The 15,849-nt window shown below is 41.8% G+C and overlaps 2 protein-coding genes across 4 annotated transcripts in view; both read right to left on the reverse strand.

Annotated features, from left to right (window-relative positions):
- Window positions 1-9,130: 9,130 nt before the first annotated feature.
- On the reverse strand, window positions 9,131-10,890 carry LOC310862833 (T-complex protein 1 subunit beta-like; the record flags this gene model as incomplete). Its single annotated transcript, XM_083770937.1, has 1 exon — window positions 9,131-10,890. The coding sequence occupies exon 1, from the start codon at window positions 10,838-10,840 to the stop codon at window positions 9,131-9,133; it is 1,710 nt and encodes a 569-aa protein (XP_083627063.1). The 5' UTR covers window positions 10,841-10,890.
- A 2,741-nt stretch (window positions 10,891-13,631) lies between these two features.
- The window catches only part of pfkfb4b (6-phosphofructo-2-kinase/fructose-2,6-biphosphatase 4b), a 28,008-nt gene continuing 25,790 nt past the window's right edge, over window positions 13,632-15,849 (reverse strand). For all 3 annotated transcript variants that reach the window (XM_083770848.1, XM_083770846.1, XM_083770847.1), the window contains exons 13-14: window positions 15,318-15,382; window positions 13,632-14,007 (exon numbers count right to left, since the gene is read on the reverse strand). In XM_083770848.1, the coding sequence (XP_083626974.1) occupies window positions 13,948-14,007; window positions 15,318-15,382 (125 nt within the window). In that variant the 3' untranslated portion in view covers window positions 13,632-13,947. The remainder of the gene's footprint in view (window positions 14,008-15,317; window positions 15,383-15,849) is intronic.

The raw sequence follows: 15,849 nt of genomic DNA on the forward strand, positions 1-15,849 counted from the left end.
GTTGACGCTTTACTGGTAAATTACATGAAACAGCTCCAAATGAGAAACTGTACGCGAGACACGACCCGAGTCACACATACACTAGTGAAGAACTAGTGTCATAGATAGGAAAGAAATACAATAAAGCAAAATGCGATAAAAAACTCTGACCACAAAAACAAATAACTTTATTAAAGCAAAGAATAGAAGAGAGAAAAGATGAAGGTTGGGTAGAAACCTTGTACATCCAAAACAGTTACTTTTCTGGACCAAAAAACAACTGTGATCCAATATTATTAATATAATAATCTGTGTTCCAATATTATTTAGTCACAAGCTCTTGCTGATACTTCACTGGTTCAATATATTAGAAAAACAGAATACTACATGAATTAAATATTCAATAATGGATTTGCCTCGTGAGATAACATAACATAAATCACATACCTCCACATCACATTTGTACACACATAAAACACAAGTGAAGAACTAGGGCAATAGATAGGCAAGAAGAAAGAAATGACCTAAATAAAGCAAAATGCGATTAAAAACTATGACAACAAAATAAATAACTTTATTAAATCCAATATAGAGAAGAGAAAGGAGACACAAGAGAACATACATATGTGATGTGGATGTGGACAGACTTTACCCGTAAATTATGTTAAACGATAAATAAATCACATGCCTCCACAAACATCACATAACGGTGATGTGGACTGGCATTATACACACAAATTAAGTGAAACTATACATGGCGCGAAAGACAACCTACGGTATGGTAGCATGTAGCCCAGTTAAACAAGCAGCAGGAATCAGACGGTTAACTAACCTTCACTGCTAACAGCAGCCAGAAGTGGCAACAGCATAGAGTTCACCCAGCAGTGGCAACAGCATAGACTAGAGTTCACCCAGCAGTGGCAACAGCATAGAGTTCACACCTCCAGTCAGCTTCACTTTCTGAAATGGCAGGGGGAAAGAAAATTAGTTGTCGGCCTACAGGATGACATTTTGGAAGTCATAACAGTCACCGACAGGGCTGTGTCACCATTATTACACACATTCTAGGGCTATAATCGGCCTTGTGCAACCAATTATTTTATGAAGCCTAAAAGTTAAGGAAACTTCGTATTCATATGTTCAACAGCAAACACAATTGTTAATCGCAATCCTTTGTATGACAATGAATGGTCAACTTAACATGTTGTAATGGTGACCCAGCCCTAGTGTCTACTACAGCCACATGTAATCCAGGTACGTACCGTGGGGGGCCTTCCGTCACTCAGTTGAAGATAGCCGGTATTAATAGAGCCGCGTAGGTTGTATGGCACAATATGTCCCGAGCACCGTACGCCTCGTAATCTCAGGGAGCGTTCGTTGACACCGTTATTCGTTTCAGCCCAGCCGAGTAGACACTATTACCAATACCAGCCATCTCCTGATGACTGCAGCCAAGGTCACCGCATGACACCAAGGTCACATGATCAACCTGTAAAACACAAACATACGCCAACATTACTCTTCATCCAGATTTTATACATTGTAGAAAATACATCTTTAGGAAATTCTTGCATTTTTCTTTTGCAACCAGATCTTATTTGAATGATGTTTGGGAGACAAAAAACACTTTCCTGGGGTTTTTATGCATTTAGATATTTCAGTATTTCAAAGAGTCCATGATGTCATGGACACTGGGCTCACTTCCTTCCTGGACTAAATGTTGTCTCAGGCCCAATCCCAATCCACTCCCTTGCTGACTCAATGAGCCCTCACTGACTTAGCTGCGCGTTCATGTGAAGTCTGCGAGGGCTTGAGGGATGTCCCATTTGAAATCGGTAAGTCAGTGAGGGCTCAGCCCCGCCCCTTTATGTGCCCTTTGCCAAAGTCAGCGTCGATGCTGACTTTAGGCTGACTTTGGCAAATAAATTACCCACAGTTCATAGCGTTACTAGTGGAATGAGGGGGATCCTCCAAACGTCAATCATTTAGGTATGCAAATTAGTTATGTATCACGATTAGAATGTCAACAAACACAATAGTGCTTTCTCACTGTTCTCAAAAGGAGACGGAATGGAAGGATATAGGCTATATATTTAATAACAATAATAATATTAAGGGAAACATGATGAGAAATGACTAATGAGCAAAGTAAAATAATATGGAAATGAAATTTTGAAATTTTATAATGCATATTATTATATATGAATATTAAAACTCATATCACACAGGAAAGTGTATTTATTAAACTAATAATAAAACGATCATCTTAAATACTAAAATAGACATGATAGACATGTATAAATAGGCCAAGCATGTAGGTAGGCACTGGCTGTGAATGAGGACAGTTTGTATAAAGTGATGCAAAGTGTCATGAATGGCGGACTCATCTTCAAAGTGCTGTCCCATTTCTTTCACAACAATTTGGAGCCCTTGCAGCCTCTCACCCTCAAGCACTTACAGCTGACGTCATTAAAGTCAATGAGGGTCCAGGGCTCAGGGCTTGAGGGAGGCATTTGGGATTGGGCCTCAGTAAGACAGCCCTCCCCCTATCCACAAGGAGGAGCAGTGGACCAAAGCATTGTAGGAATTGTAGTTCAGGAAGGAAGTGAGCCCGGTGTCCATGACATCATGGAGTCCATGGACACTTTGAAATACTAAAATATCTAAAAAACACATAAAAACCCCAGGAAAGTGTTTGTCTCAAAAAATCATTCAAATAAGATCTGGTTGCAAAAGGGGTGAAGTGGCCCTTTAGAGTTGAAATAAAGTTGCTCTGTATGGTAGAAATTGGCATGTAGATCTGCTACTTTTGTATGCATGTGTACGTTTGTACATTTGAGTTTTCCATCCAGCAGAGAGACATTTAGTTTAGCTTAATCTTATGAATGCGTCTGAGCCACAGTTACAACTTGTGTTACCATTATGTACTAAAGTAAAAGGGTATGGCATCAAAATGCACTTACAAAATGACTCAATACGCAGAAATGTCCCATTTCAAATGTTTGAAAGAAAAAAAATCTGAAAATAGCAATCTACAATCTCACAATGCATTGTGAGATTGTAGATCAGCTACTTCCAAATGGCCAAAATGTGTTTTTTAAATAATCCAAATCTACAAAACTAGTAAAGTGTCCAAATGTAATGTAATTATGTAATTCTTTACTTTCCACCCGTTTGTTTATTTGTTTGTGTCTCAAAAAGTACCAAAACATTCCTCACATTGTTGTCCTTTTAGAGTCACAATAAACAACCAACAGTCCTTCTAACAACACTAATGTTTAAACAATAACAGAGTTAATGTTGGCTAACAACAACCATGCGGTTCTCAAACAAATCTTACCTTCCAGCACGCCCCAAACACACTGCTATGCACCTCCCAGTGAGCTGTGGCGTCCCACAAGGAAGCATACTAGGGCCTTTACTGTTCCTAATATATGTTAATGACATGACTTCAGCTTGTGACTGCAACTTGTTCCTGTTCGCAGATGACTCAGCACTGCTGGTCTCGGACAGGAACAAACTGCAGGTTGAAAAGACCCTCAGCTCTGAACTCGGTAGAATCTGCACCTGGCTCGCTGATAACAAACTATCCTTACACCTGGGAAAAACTGAATCCATCCTCTTCGGATCAAATAGTAATCTCAGCAAGGCAGATGGCTTCTTGGTTAGAGTGGGTGACAATATTATCACACGAAAAGATCAAATTACCTACCTAGGTTCCATCCTGGAGGCCAATCTTTCCGGTGATAAGATGGCCACCAACGTAATCAAAAAAGTCAATCAAAGAACAAGATTCCTTTACAGGATCTCCTCACTGGTCAGCAAAAACACCTTGAAGACCTTAACAGGAGCCCTCGTACAAGGTTTCTTTGACTATGCATCCACCTCTTGGTACCACAGCACCTCAAAGGCCCTTAAAACAAGGCTCCAGACCTCCCAAAACAAACTGGTCAGGCTCCTACTTGGCCTCACCCCCCGAACCCACCTCACCCCTGCCCACTTTGACAGGCTGGGATGGCTTAGGGTCGTCGACAGAGTACAGCATCTTGCAATGGGTCTGGTCCACAAGATTCGATACACCACCAAGATACCCATGTACCTGTCTAAATACTTCCTTAATGTAAACGAAGTCCACACCCACAACACCAGAGGGAGTGCAACAAACCATGTACAACCCAGATTCGGCACAAACAAGGGACTAAATTCTTTTCGCTCCTATGCCACCAAAATGTGGAACGCCCTACCAACAGTCATTAAGACATGTGAATCCCTTGACTCCTTCAAAACCGCTCTCAAAGGGCACCTACGGATGGCTGCAATTCGAAACTGGCCTCTGTAAAATCTGAATCCCCCCCACCCCCCCCACCCCATTTTCCCTCACTGTATATTGTATCTTTTCCCTTTTTTGCTTCCCATATGATGAATTTAGCTACATAGAAATGTCTATTTGTATGTCTCTAAATGTTTGTATGTCTTTAAATGTTTTGATGAATTGAACAATGTGGACCCTGTTGTAAACAAGTGTAATGCTTAATTGGGTCGTCCACTCACAGTTAACAGTCTTTGTATTGTGTTTGTGCTTAAAATGTACTGTAAATTCTACAAACTGTTAATAAATATTTCAATCAATCAATCAAAGATCACAGCTGTGTAGAAGCCGCACGCATGCGCGCGCACACACACGCACGCACACACGACTGATTGCTGTCGGTCGGAGGAGGAGGAGGAGGAGGAGGATTTCCTGACAGGGTGGGGAGGGAGTTGGCTGAGATCCAGGAAGGTGTTGCTGGCTGCAATGAATAAAGGTTGGGTTTTGGTTACAACTGGTATATCTATCTATTAGTAAAGTAAACGAGGTGGTTGAATGGAGTGATAATAGTAGGCTATGTCTTCAGGTTCTTTCATGATTTTTCTAATTTTTTTATCGTTGAAAATCATGAAAAACAACATAAGTATGTAGTCTAGATTAAAGAAATGATTAAAATCTGTTTTTTCGGCGACATACGTCGAACCAATCATCGACTTAATACTACTCATGTATAGCTTAATCGAGAAGCACATTTTTGGAGGTTTTACATTTTTAAAACATCTGATATATCAACGAAAAACAGTGGGAAGTGGGAATTGGTAGAAGGAATAACCTGGGAGAGAAATGGAGCAGGGGACAAACCTAATGAAATGTTGTCCAGCAGGGGGCGTGGGTTTACCCAGGCTAGCTAGGACAAACCGTCACTAAGAATTTCACGGTGTGCAGTTTTTGGTTTGCCATAAATGAGCAGTTGAACGATGGGCGGCACTATATCTGTATCTAAACATGACATTATATGAGTCATCTTTGTGCTGCAATTATGGAAGTCCAGTGGTGGAAGAAAGTAGGCTAATAGACAGACAGACAGACAGACAGATAGATCTAGAATGCTTTGGACATATAATAATAATACAGCAAATTAATGTGATTGTTCTTTATAGCAATTTTATGTTTCATGCATTTTTATTTTATTTATTCATAATCAATCCATCCATCCATCTTCAACCGCTTATCCGTAGTCGGGTTGCGGGGGCAACAGCTCCACCAGAGTCCTCTCCAGAGCAACATTAGTGACTTAATCCTGGGGGATTCCGAGACGTTCCAAGGCCAGTGAGTCGATGTATTTCCTCCACCTGCGCCTTGGTCTGCCCCGGGGTCTCCTCCCAGTGGGACGTGCGTCGAGGACCTCCCTAGGCAGGCGCCCGAGAGGCGTCCTAACCAGATGGTCTCCTCCCAGTGGGACGTGATCTTTGGTTTGCCCCGGGTCTCCTCCCAGTGGGACGTGATCCTTGGTCTGCCCCGGGGTCTCCTCCCAGTGGGACGTGATCCTTGGTCTGCCCCGGGATCTCCTCCCAGTGGGACGTGCGTCGAGGACCTCCCTAGGGAGGTGCCTGAGAGGCATCCTAACCAGATGGTCTCCTCCCAGTGGGATGTGATCCTTGGTCTGCCCCGGGGTCTCCTCCCAGTGGGACGTGCGTCGAGGACCTCCCTAGGGAGGTGCCCGAGAGGCATCCTAACCAGATGGTCTCCTCCCAGTGGGACGTGATCCTTGGTCTGCCCAGGGGTCTCCTACCAGTGGGACGTGCTTCAAGGACCACCCTAGGGAGGCGCCCCAGAGGCATCCTAACCAGATACCCGAACCACCTAAGCTGATCACAGGCTCAGATCCATATAGTGTTTCATTTGGAGGGAAGTCCGCACACAGATTTCATGACATGCCTTTACAAAATATATATTTTTCACATGTATAATATGTATTGGTTTTATATACATTTTAGAAGTGAGAACATATGTTTAGATGCCTGTGACAGCCTGTCAGCTGGTCAGACACTGCTGCTCCGCTTTTCTACAACAGAAAAATAGGTGAGGACAAAGCCTATACGACAGCTCCCGACCTGACATGATGTTTGTCCGGGCGCAAGTTCAAGTTCATGCTGGAATGAAAAATGCAGATGATTTCGGTGTACGCCCATATTTGGGCGTACGCCAAGTTGATAAATGAGGGTCTATAGTCTACTTGCCTGCCCAATAGAGCCCCAATTGTGAACCCGGACATGTTGAGTAGGCTACACGCCTACACCAAGGTTTTATGTTAGGAATGTTGAGTATGGGTCCCCAGCATTTGGAAACTTCCGGATGCTATCTTGCATATGTTTAGAAATTTTCATAATTGGCATAATATGTGACCATACCATTAACAACCTACATCATGCTTTATGTATAGCAATAATGACATGTCAAACTAGGGGGTTTTCATGATGCTGAATCCATTCCAAGCATTAGTTTTGCAAAAAGAAGAAGAAAGAATCACACCTGTGTGAAGTGAGTGGCGCTAATATATTAAAGCCTAACTCATGTTGATTAGGTGATGTAATGGTGATGTAAAACAAACGGTGCCAACACAAACATTAAACACCATTAACAATAAAGAGACAATATGACGTAATGAGGCACATTATGATGTACATTTTCCCTTCATTGTCAATGGCGTTTACAAAACAAACACTGAACCAAAGACAAACATAGAGCACCGAAGTCTGACGTCACTTTCAGTAGAGGGCGCCAGTACACAGGTTCATGTATTTCTTTAGTTGCATTGAAATCCACATAGGGTTATTTTAGATCGCTTCACATAAGAACTGTGTTTGAAAAATAAGCTGATCATCTCGGCCTTTCTGTCAGGGGGGTATAATATTTGATACAGCCAGTTTCTGGAGACAGTGACGTCAGGACTTCGGTGCTCTATTAAACCTGTATTATAGGAGGGGCTAGCGCCCCTAAAAAAAACACTCATTGGGCTAAAAACGGCCATAGCCACTTGCCCAAATGTGCAGACATCATCACATTTGTGATGACGGCTATGGCTGTGTATTTTGTGCAGATGTTTTTTAAGGCTAGCCTACTGGCAGTGTGCACAAGAAATATAGCACTGATCGGTCCAGCGGTTTGTAAGATTAGCTCCAGAACACAGACACACATATTTAAATAAATAAAAAAATCACACTCATGTGAAATTAGGGGCGCTCTTATCATCATACATCACATCCCGTGCTCAGAAGAAGTCACAGTCAACATGGGTTTTGCTGTCCTTTGCTGACCCGCTTTTCAGACTGAGAACTTTCCAAAATGTGCTTCACCCTGCTGAATTTGAATCCTCTGACAGGCGTTGCACAATTAGAACACCACCATTGGTCATGGTCACGAGAGGGAAGGTGGGTGGGGAAGATGATCTCTGTCACTAGACTAGTAAAAATAAAAATATGTGTGAAATTAGGGGCGCCCACTGTGACTGCCACATGATGTCATCTCTGAAAGCCAGTAGGACAAGCAGACCACTGGGAGCCCATAGGACTTCAGGTGCTTGGGGAGGGCTAAAAGGATCATGAGGTGTAAAGAGAACCTCAGTAACAGATTCTTCATGATGATGTAGACGGGTAAGCACAAGATAAAATAAAAAGGAAAATAAAAAGCTATAAACAGTAAGCTTGCATTCATCTGTAGCCTATATAACTATGTATGTTTTATCTCATACGGTATTTTTCACAAATGTGCATGTATACCAGTTTCTTGTTACTCCACAGATACTGTATAATATACAGTATCTGTGTAGTAACAAGAAACTTTCATAATGTGTATATGAAACATACTCGTCGCTGCACACTCGTGGTACGTCAGGACAGTCTCATTGAAAAACATGCATTCTAATGAGATTTCATTGTTCGCTCGCTCACATTGCTGGCAGTGTAGATGAGGTGTTAAGTCTGTGATGTTACAGATTTTGTCATATTATCACTGTTCATCTGATCATGAACAGAGATAGGGCCGGGCCAAGTCGGGCCTTAATTTTCAGGCCTGTTGAGAACTCTACCACTGTGTTCTGCATTAATGGCAGCTCGAGGGAGACAAACAGTGCATGTGTGAGTTAATAGACGATTCGTGAAGGGAAAAAAAAGTTTGTCGCTAAATGGAGAACATGGGAAGGGGAACCTATGAAACAATTCAAGGCCAACATGTATGCTGGGACAGGATTATAGGCTGATTCATGGGTACATGTTTTGGTCTGAATTTATCCTTTAACAAGAACTTCCACCCCACATTCTTCAAATCAGTCTCATGGTGGTGCTACAACAGCCCGCTTAACATTTTGGCGTGTATAACTTGAGTTACAAATTGTGCCAGAAATGTATGGGTCAGATTTATCATACATTTGGCTATGACTGACTTCCAAAGTTTGCGGGCCCTGGCTGGGGAACACAACCTGGCAGAGACCTGCGCTCCTCTATATTCGACTATAGTTCTACTATACTCCCTCTGCCAATTGTTCTGCACATTCCCCATTGCACATTCCTCGTTGGTGCTATTTTGTTTTCGGATATTTTGTTTGATTTCATACTTACTGTAATATTATTATTTTATGAATGGCTATGTAAGCAGTAAACTATACAAACCATAGTAACCTAACCAAACATAATGCTAGTTGTCCACATAGCTGATTGAAACTTGTTGTAACATCTTTAGCATAATTATCCATTATGCTATGTCGTGGTCATGCATCAGGTCTAATCCACTACTCCACTTGTTTTTCAAATGGATCTAAACATGAACTATTCAGCACATCCTCATCTAACAGGGGTGTTGGTCTGGAACACGCTTCCTTGGAGCAGCTTTAATGATGTTGTCCACTCTGAGAATCATCTCGGCACCCTCAGAAGCACTCAGCAAGACTTGTCTCTTCACCTGGAATGACTCAGTGATTCCCATTTCACACATGTCCCCTATGGTCCCCTTAGACATGTCAAGTCCAAAAGTACTCTTGTTCTCCTGGTGAGCCGCTCTGAGATGAGAGATCAGGTCAGCACTGTCATAACCTGCATTGTCTGCTATTATGATGGGCAGCATCATCAGAGCCTTGGCAAAAGACTCCATAGCAACAGACTCCTTTCCTGGAGTACGAATGGCCAGATCAGTTACAGCCTTAGCCATCAGCATCTCAGAGCAACCCCCTCCATACACAGTGCGCGTTTCTTTAACAGTCTGAGTGAGGACACACAGTGCATCATGTAGAGATCTCTCTGCCTCATCCAGGATCTGCTGAGTGGCTCCACGCAGCACAATGGTGCAAGCTTCACCCATGGCAACTCCAGAGAAGTGGATGAGAGTGTCTTCCCCAATCATCACCTCCTCAATCAGTTTACAATGTCCCAGTTTAACCAGTTCAGGATGCTCAAATGTACTGGCGATCTCACCTCCGGTGACCAGAGCCAGTCTCTCGACACCAGCGAAGTCTGCATGTTCAATGGCCATCACTCCAGCCTGAGCAAACATCTGCTCTGGATAGTTGTAGATCAACTGTCTGTTGATGAAACAGTTGATTCCATGTTTCAGGATATGTTCAACTTTCTCCTTCATCTTTTCTTTCTCAGCTTGTTCAATCTCTGCAACCTTCGCTGTAGAGTCAACTCTCACCCTGGAACTAAAGATCTTAACCTTGTCCGTGTCCATGCTAGTGTTAGCAATCAAGATGTTAGCATTCTCCATTCTTTTGGGCTGATTCACTCCGATCTTCTTATCCAACAGGAAACCCTCATCCAGGTAGGAGTCAGTGAGACTTCCTCCCAACTTTTTGATGATGTGTATGGCATCCAGGTTCCCAGACCCCTTCAGTCTGAGCACAGCATCCACGGCCAGCTGAGAGAAATGATCCTTATGATGAGTCAGTAGCTTAGAGGACAGAGTCGTCCGTGCTATATTCAATAGATCCACCTGGAACTGGACAGGATCATTACCATGGTCCACAGCAGCCTCTCTCAGAGCATCTCTTGCTGCCTGAGTTGCTTTTCTCCACCCTGAGATTATCGTCTGAGGATGAATCTTCTTACCGATCAGCAGTTCTGCTTCCCTGAGCAGTTCAGCAGCCAACACAGTGACTGAAGTGGTTCCATCGCCAACCTCATCATCCTGAACCTTGGCTATGTCCACAAGGACCCTGGCAGCAGGGTTTTCCACGCCGATGGCTTTCAGAATGGTGGCTCCATCATTAGTGACAGTTACATTACCTTCTCTACCTGCTCCTAACAAGATCTTATCCATTCCTTTTGGTCCCAGAGTGCTTTTCACCAGGTCTCCAATAGCAATGGCACCGATGAACGAAGACAGTCTAGCTGTCTCAGCCTTCTCTTCATCTGCTCCTTGTTTGAATATGTTCACGGGTGCATAGGATATAGATGCCATTGTTTCTGGGAATGATTGACTGAAGTTGCGATTATGACATATGGCATATATAGCATATTTATATAGCTGCAGGCTACAGGTTGATGACGTAAGCCCTCTCATATATGGTGCTGTAGTTGAGTCGTTTTGGACCGTTCCGTGACCGTGGAGAGCAAAGGTCCGTTTCTCAATGGATTTGTCATCTACTGTAGGAGGGTTATTCAACAAATTTGGCCGGTTCTCATCATCCATCAATAACATAAAAAACACAAAATCTACACAAAAAACTAAGAAAATCCCCTTTGACTGTTCACCTTGTGGTGGTAAGGGAGATTGAGTACCTCAGTTGAACCCTGAGAGCTATGCCAGTAGGAGGAAACTCCTAGCAGGTTTTACCAAACCGGACAGGTCTAGGGTGAGAGGTCAGACAAAGCACAGTCAGACAACCTTGTGAAAGCATATGGGGCAGCATCTGGGGCCAATAATGGAGTATCCCCTGTGTCCATAACTCAACTCATCATGAGCAGAGAGCTTTCATTGGAGCCTAATATGAAGGCTCTGTGACAGATTTTGAAAAAAATCCCTTTTGGAGCTCAAAATTGGCAGCCATCTTGCATTTGAAGGTCACAAATGGGTCAAATCATTATATACACACCAGATATGTATTCCTTGACCACAATAAGCTCTGAAACCATGTATTGTGCATCATTGTAGGTCAAACCATTAAAAAGTTCATTTTCACGGCAGCCATTTTGGATTTTGGCCTCTAAAGAAAATGTCCCCACACTTTAAAAGAATACACCATGGCCAAATTTGTTTAACAACCCTCCTAGATGACAAATCCATTGAGAAACGGACATTTGCTCTCCACGGTCACGGAACGGTCCAAAACGACCCAACTACTTTGCTCTATAGCTATACTAAAGCAAAGTAGGACCATATATGAAAGACTCCGGACTGGTCCGGATCCAGACCTAACCTGTGAGCCAGTGGTAGAAAAAGTACTCACATGATTACTTAAGTATCATACTGCAATAATTGTCACGGTCCGCTCCTCGGACCGTGAACTCTGCTTTCATAAGAAAAAAACTAATACTGTAATAATAATAAAAATCACACCCCTGTGAAGTGAGCGGTGCTGCTCACTTCACAGGGGTGTGATTTTTAGTCCTGAGTTTTCAGGAAGGGAGGGGGAGAGGCATTTTTTTTGGATCACGTGATCGGAGTGTTGTGCTATGATCCAGTGCTAGTTGGTAAAGTGCTCGGGTGTGTAGAAAGGCGATTGAAAGTTATCAATAAAAACATGCAGTAAACGTAAATCTCCCGTTGCCGCACCGGACCACTGGGAATCGAACAACGTGAATATCCCGCTCCCGCATTCAATTGGTTAACGCCTGATCTGTAATAATAATCTAAATCTACAAAGTAACTAGTAACAAAAGTTTTCAAAGGTAGTGATGTAAAAGTACAATATTTGGATCTGAGATCGATGTAGTGAAGTAGAACTAAAGTATTGGAATTTGGAAACAGTACAAATACCTCAAAATTGTACTTAAGTACAGTACTTAAGTAAATGTACCTAGTTAAGTTTTGTATTATTTATTTTACATCTTTTTAATGATTTTTGTATTGCCTGTCGTGTTTCTTTATGTCTGTACCTTATATAAAGTATATTGAGTCCGCTAATAAAGTTTGAATATACACACACAACTGAATATTGTATACACTATACAGTATGAAGCAGGCAAGGAAGACAATTGGGCTTTGAGTCATAGATACACATCATAGACAAATGACTAATCAGACTGACCATGTAAATTCCGAGATCCACTTTAAGACATGCTGTTTCCATGACATGGGCATGGGATTGTCCCTAGAGGTCGGAACAGGGACAGGACCATTCTTCCTTCATGTCAAGGACCCCCAAATTGTATTGGCCAACAACCCCCATCTGAGAGGATTTTGTTCCAGGGAGTAAATTTGTGTTGTTAAATATTTTCAAAATAATTCAATATTTTCATCGTTTTCCAGTATCGTATCACATTGTGGTGAGTTTGTAGATTGGCTATTGAATAATACGGGTCAATGAAGTGACGCTCATTGTTTTGTATGTGATCATGACTGCTGGGATAGACCTGTTGTGCTAGGTGGATATCACCCTACTCAGCCTACTGTACCCATAACGCACCTGAGTCTATTGTCCAACAGAGATGTTCAACAGATTTACTGAAACATGCAGAGCTGAGAGCACACAAAATGTCTAAAACCATTAGGCTATTTGTATTTATTTTTTAATATCATAAACATCTATCCATCGTGGATAAAGGCCTTGAAAACAGTGACAAAAATAAAATACAAATGGGGGGGAAATGTTTCCATATTTAAAGGATAGGGGACACAGGATTACTGATTTACCTTAAACATTATTGAGGGAAATCAGTAATCCTGTGTCCTCCAACCACCACCTCCACTTTAAGACAGATTTCGTATGCTTGGGTGGTGCAGTGGTAAAGTGCCTGCCCACCACCACGGAGGTTACTCCGGTTTAATGCAGTAAAAAAGCACCAAGCAAAAAAAGTCGTAAAAGAATACAAAAGACGCATGCCACATATAGGCTCTGGTCTGACTGCGTGTTCGAGTTCCGTTCATTACGACCTTTGCTGAATGTATCTCCCCTTCTCTCTCTCCCTCTTTCCTGTCAGTCTCCACTTGAAACTATCAATAAAAAAGGCAGAAAAGCCACAATTATCCTGTTGGATAAATACTAAATAAAAAAGTAAAAAGCAAAAAACAAAACAAAACATAACATAACAAATATATGGGTGCTGGAGTGGTAAAGTGCTGCCCACCACATCGGAGGTTACTCTGGTTTGCTGCAGTAAAAAAGCAAAAAAAGAGTAAAAGCAAACATAACAAATATAATAACAGTCTTTAATACTACAATCAAAGCATGTTAGTCAAATATTCCAAATATCATAATTACAGAAAAAACTGCTTAATGTCCGCCAAGATTTCTTTCATTTGTGAACGGACGGTCCTCTCAAAAGTGCAGAGACGTCTGTCTGACAGTACAGTTCAATTCTTAACAGGAAACATACAAATGGATCACATTTAGAAAAAGTGGAATACTTTGTTGGGAAATACCATCCATTAGAGCTTTTTGTTTGACCTCATGGCTGGTCAGGCAGAGGTTCCAGTGTGAAATCTTCAATGGAGGGGAAGTGGTAGGGTTAGAAGTGTGCCGGCATGGTATGTAGAGCATCTTCTGTGGTGCGCTGAACATCAACGTTCTGAAATAGTGATGAGAGAAGAGGACTTAGTACTGAGACTGCAGTCTTGTACTTTACATTTTGGAATTGTTGGACTTAGTACTGAGGCCACATAGTCTTGTGCTTTACATTTTGGAATTGTTATTCTGGATCAATATAAACATTCAGAATTGTGGCTAAGTGGCTAACTCAAAATCTTACACAACAACCATTTAAAATACTATAGTTATACATTGCTACAGTAATTACAATTGTATACATTCAGACCATGTGGACCAAAAAACAAATGTATTTAACATAAAACAATGTTGTGTCATGGTGACTTGACAAAATATTAAAAATGCTACAGCTGCCTTCTGGTTCTTCTGGTCCATGTAGATCTTGAATTGCCGTCAGTCAAAGTACTATCTACATCACACATTTAAAAAAAGGATATCTTAGAATAGATCAAAGCCTTGCTTCAGACAACCCAGAACAAGCACCATGTACGTGTGTGTGTGTGTGTGTGTGTGTGTGTGTGTGTGTGTGTGTGTGTGTGTGTGTGTGTGTGTGTGTGTGTTCTTGCAGCTACTGACATAACATATCCTAAACCCTATACACAAATTAAACAAATACCAGAAAAAGCTGATTTATTCTTTCCATCTGAATTTGAACAATTACATAAAGTGAAGTTGTCATTTTGACATTTAAATAAATACACAAAGACATAAAAAATCAGTCCGAAATATTTAACAAAAACACACGTGTAACAGATGGTTTTACTCTAGGTTGTGTGTTGTGCGTGATACTGGTACTAGAATATTATGAGATTATTACAGTTCTGCATTTAAACCGTGAATAGAAAAAGACTGTTACACAAAATAGGCTACTGTAATGAATGTGCACAAATTGCATTATAGGCAAAGATGTGTCCTCAGATTGTAACTTCTACAGGTAAATAAAAAATATATAATATACGAGAAATAAACTGTTATATTAAATGGCTTCAAAACAATACAAAATCATAATTACACATAATTAGGCAAAAGGCATGATCTCTGTTATGTAGTATGAGCTACTAAAAGCCACAGAGTATCCTTATAATCCTTATGTTCATACAAACATGACACACAAAACTGAAAGTTTCATCGATGAAAGGAGCAATGAAATGTTTCTGTCCAATAATAAGAGAGGGAATGGGATCAGCACAGACCACTATCCCTGTGTTCAGGAGGATGCCAGGTCACAGACTAAATACTGACTGTGTATGATGCAATACTCAAAGGGGACCTAGGAGCTGATGGGCAGATGGTTAATTTGGTGCTCCAGCAGGGAGAGTGTAAGACACCCACCTCTGGTCTGTCTCTTTGTGTGTTCACTGCCTCCACACTCAAGCAGACAGGCTCCACCTTACAGCCTAAAAGGTACAATGCAAGGGAGAAAGGGACATTAGAGAATGGATAAAAGTTTGCATGTGTTTTGTCGTTTGGGTCACTAGGTGGCAGATTCAAGAACTTTCAGGGATTCGGATCCTGGTCCCGGATCCTGATTGGATCCTGGTCCTGGTGAATTATTTCCAATTGCGTTTCATGCAATAGAGGGTATGCTCATGCATAAAGTGCGTGACAAATCAAGTGACAAAGTGAGTGGCAAAGTGAGTTTAACGCCATTTAATGTCGTGTAATGCAATGAGATAGGACTTTTGTGTTTGGATGGGCTGTCAAGGCCAGAAAGTAGTTTTTTGCCACTCAGTAGGCATTCCCGCGTAACTTCCGGGTATGATGATGATGTCACAGTCACAGTGCACACGCATATCCTCTATACCTCTTGGCAACCAGTAGCTGGTCCTACCTGATCACAGGATCTAAATGTCACTCTCAATAG

The sequence above is a fragment of the Protomyctophum parallelum genome (genome assembly GCF_964188405.1).
Source record: "Protomyctophum parallelum genome assembly, chromosome: 8".
In the NCBI taxonomy this organism is placed as follows: Eukaryota; Metazoa; Chordata; class Actinopteri; order Myctophiformes; family Myctophidae; genus Protomyctophum; species Protomyctophum parallelum.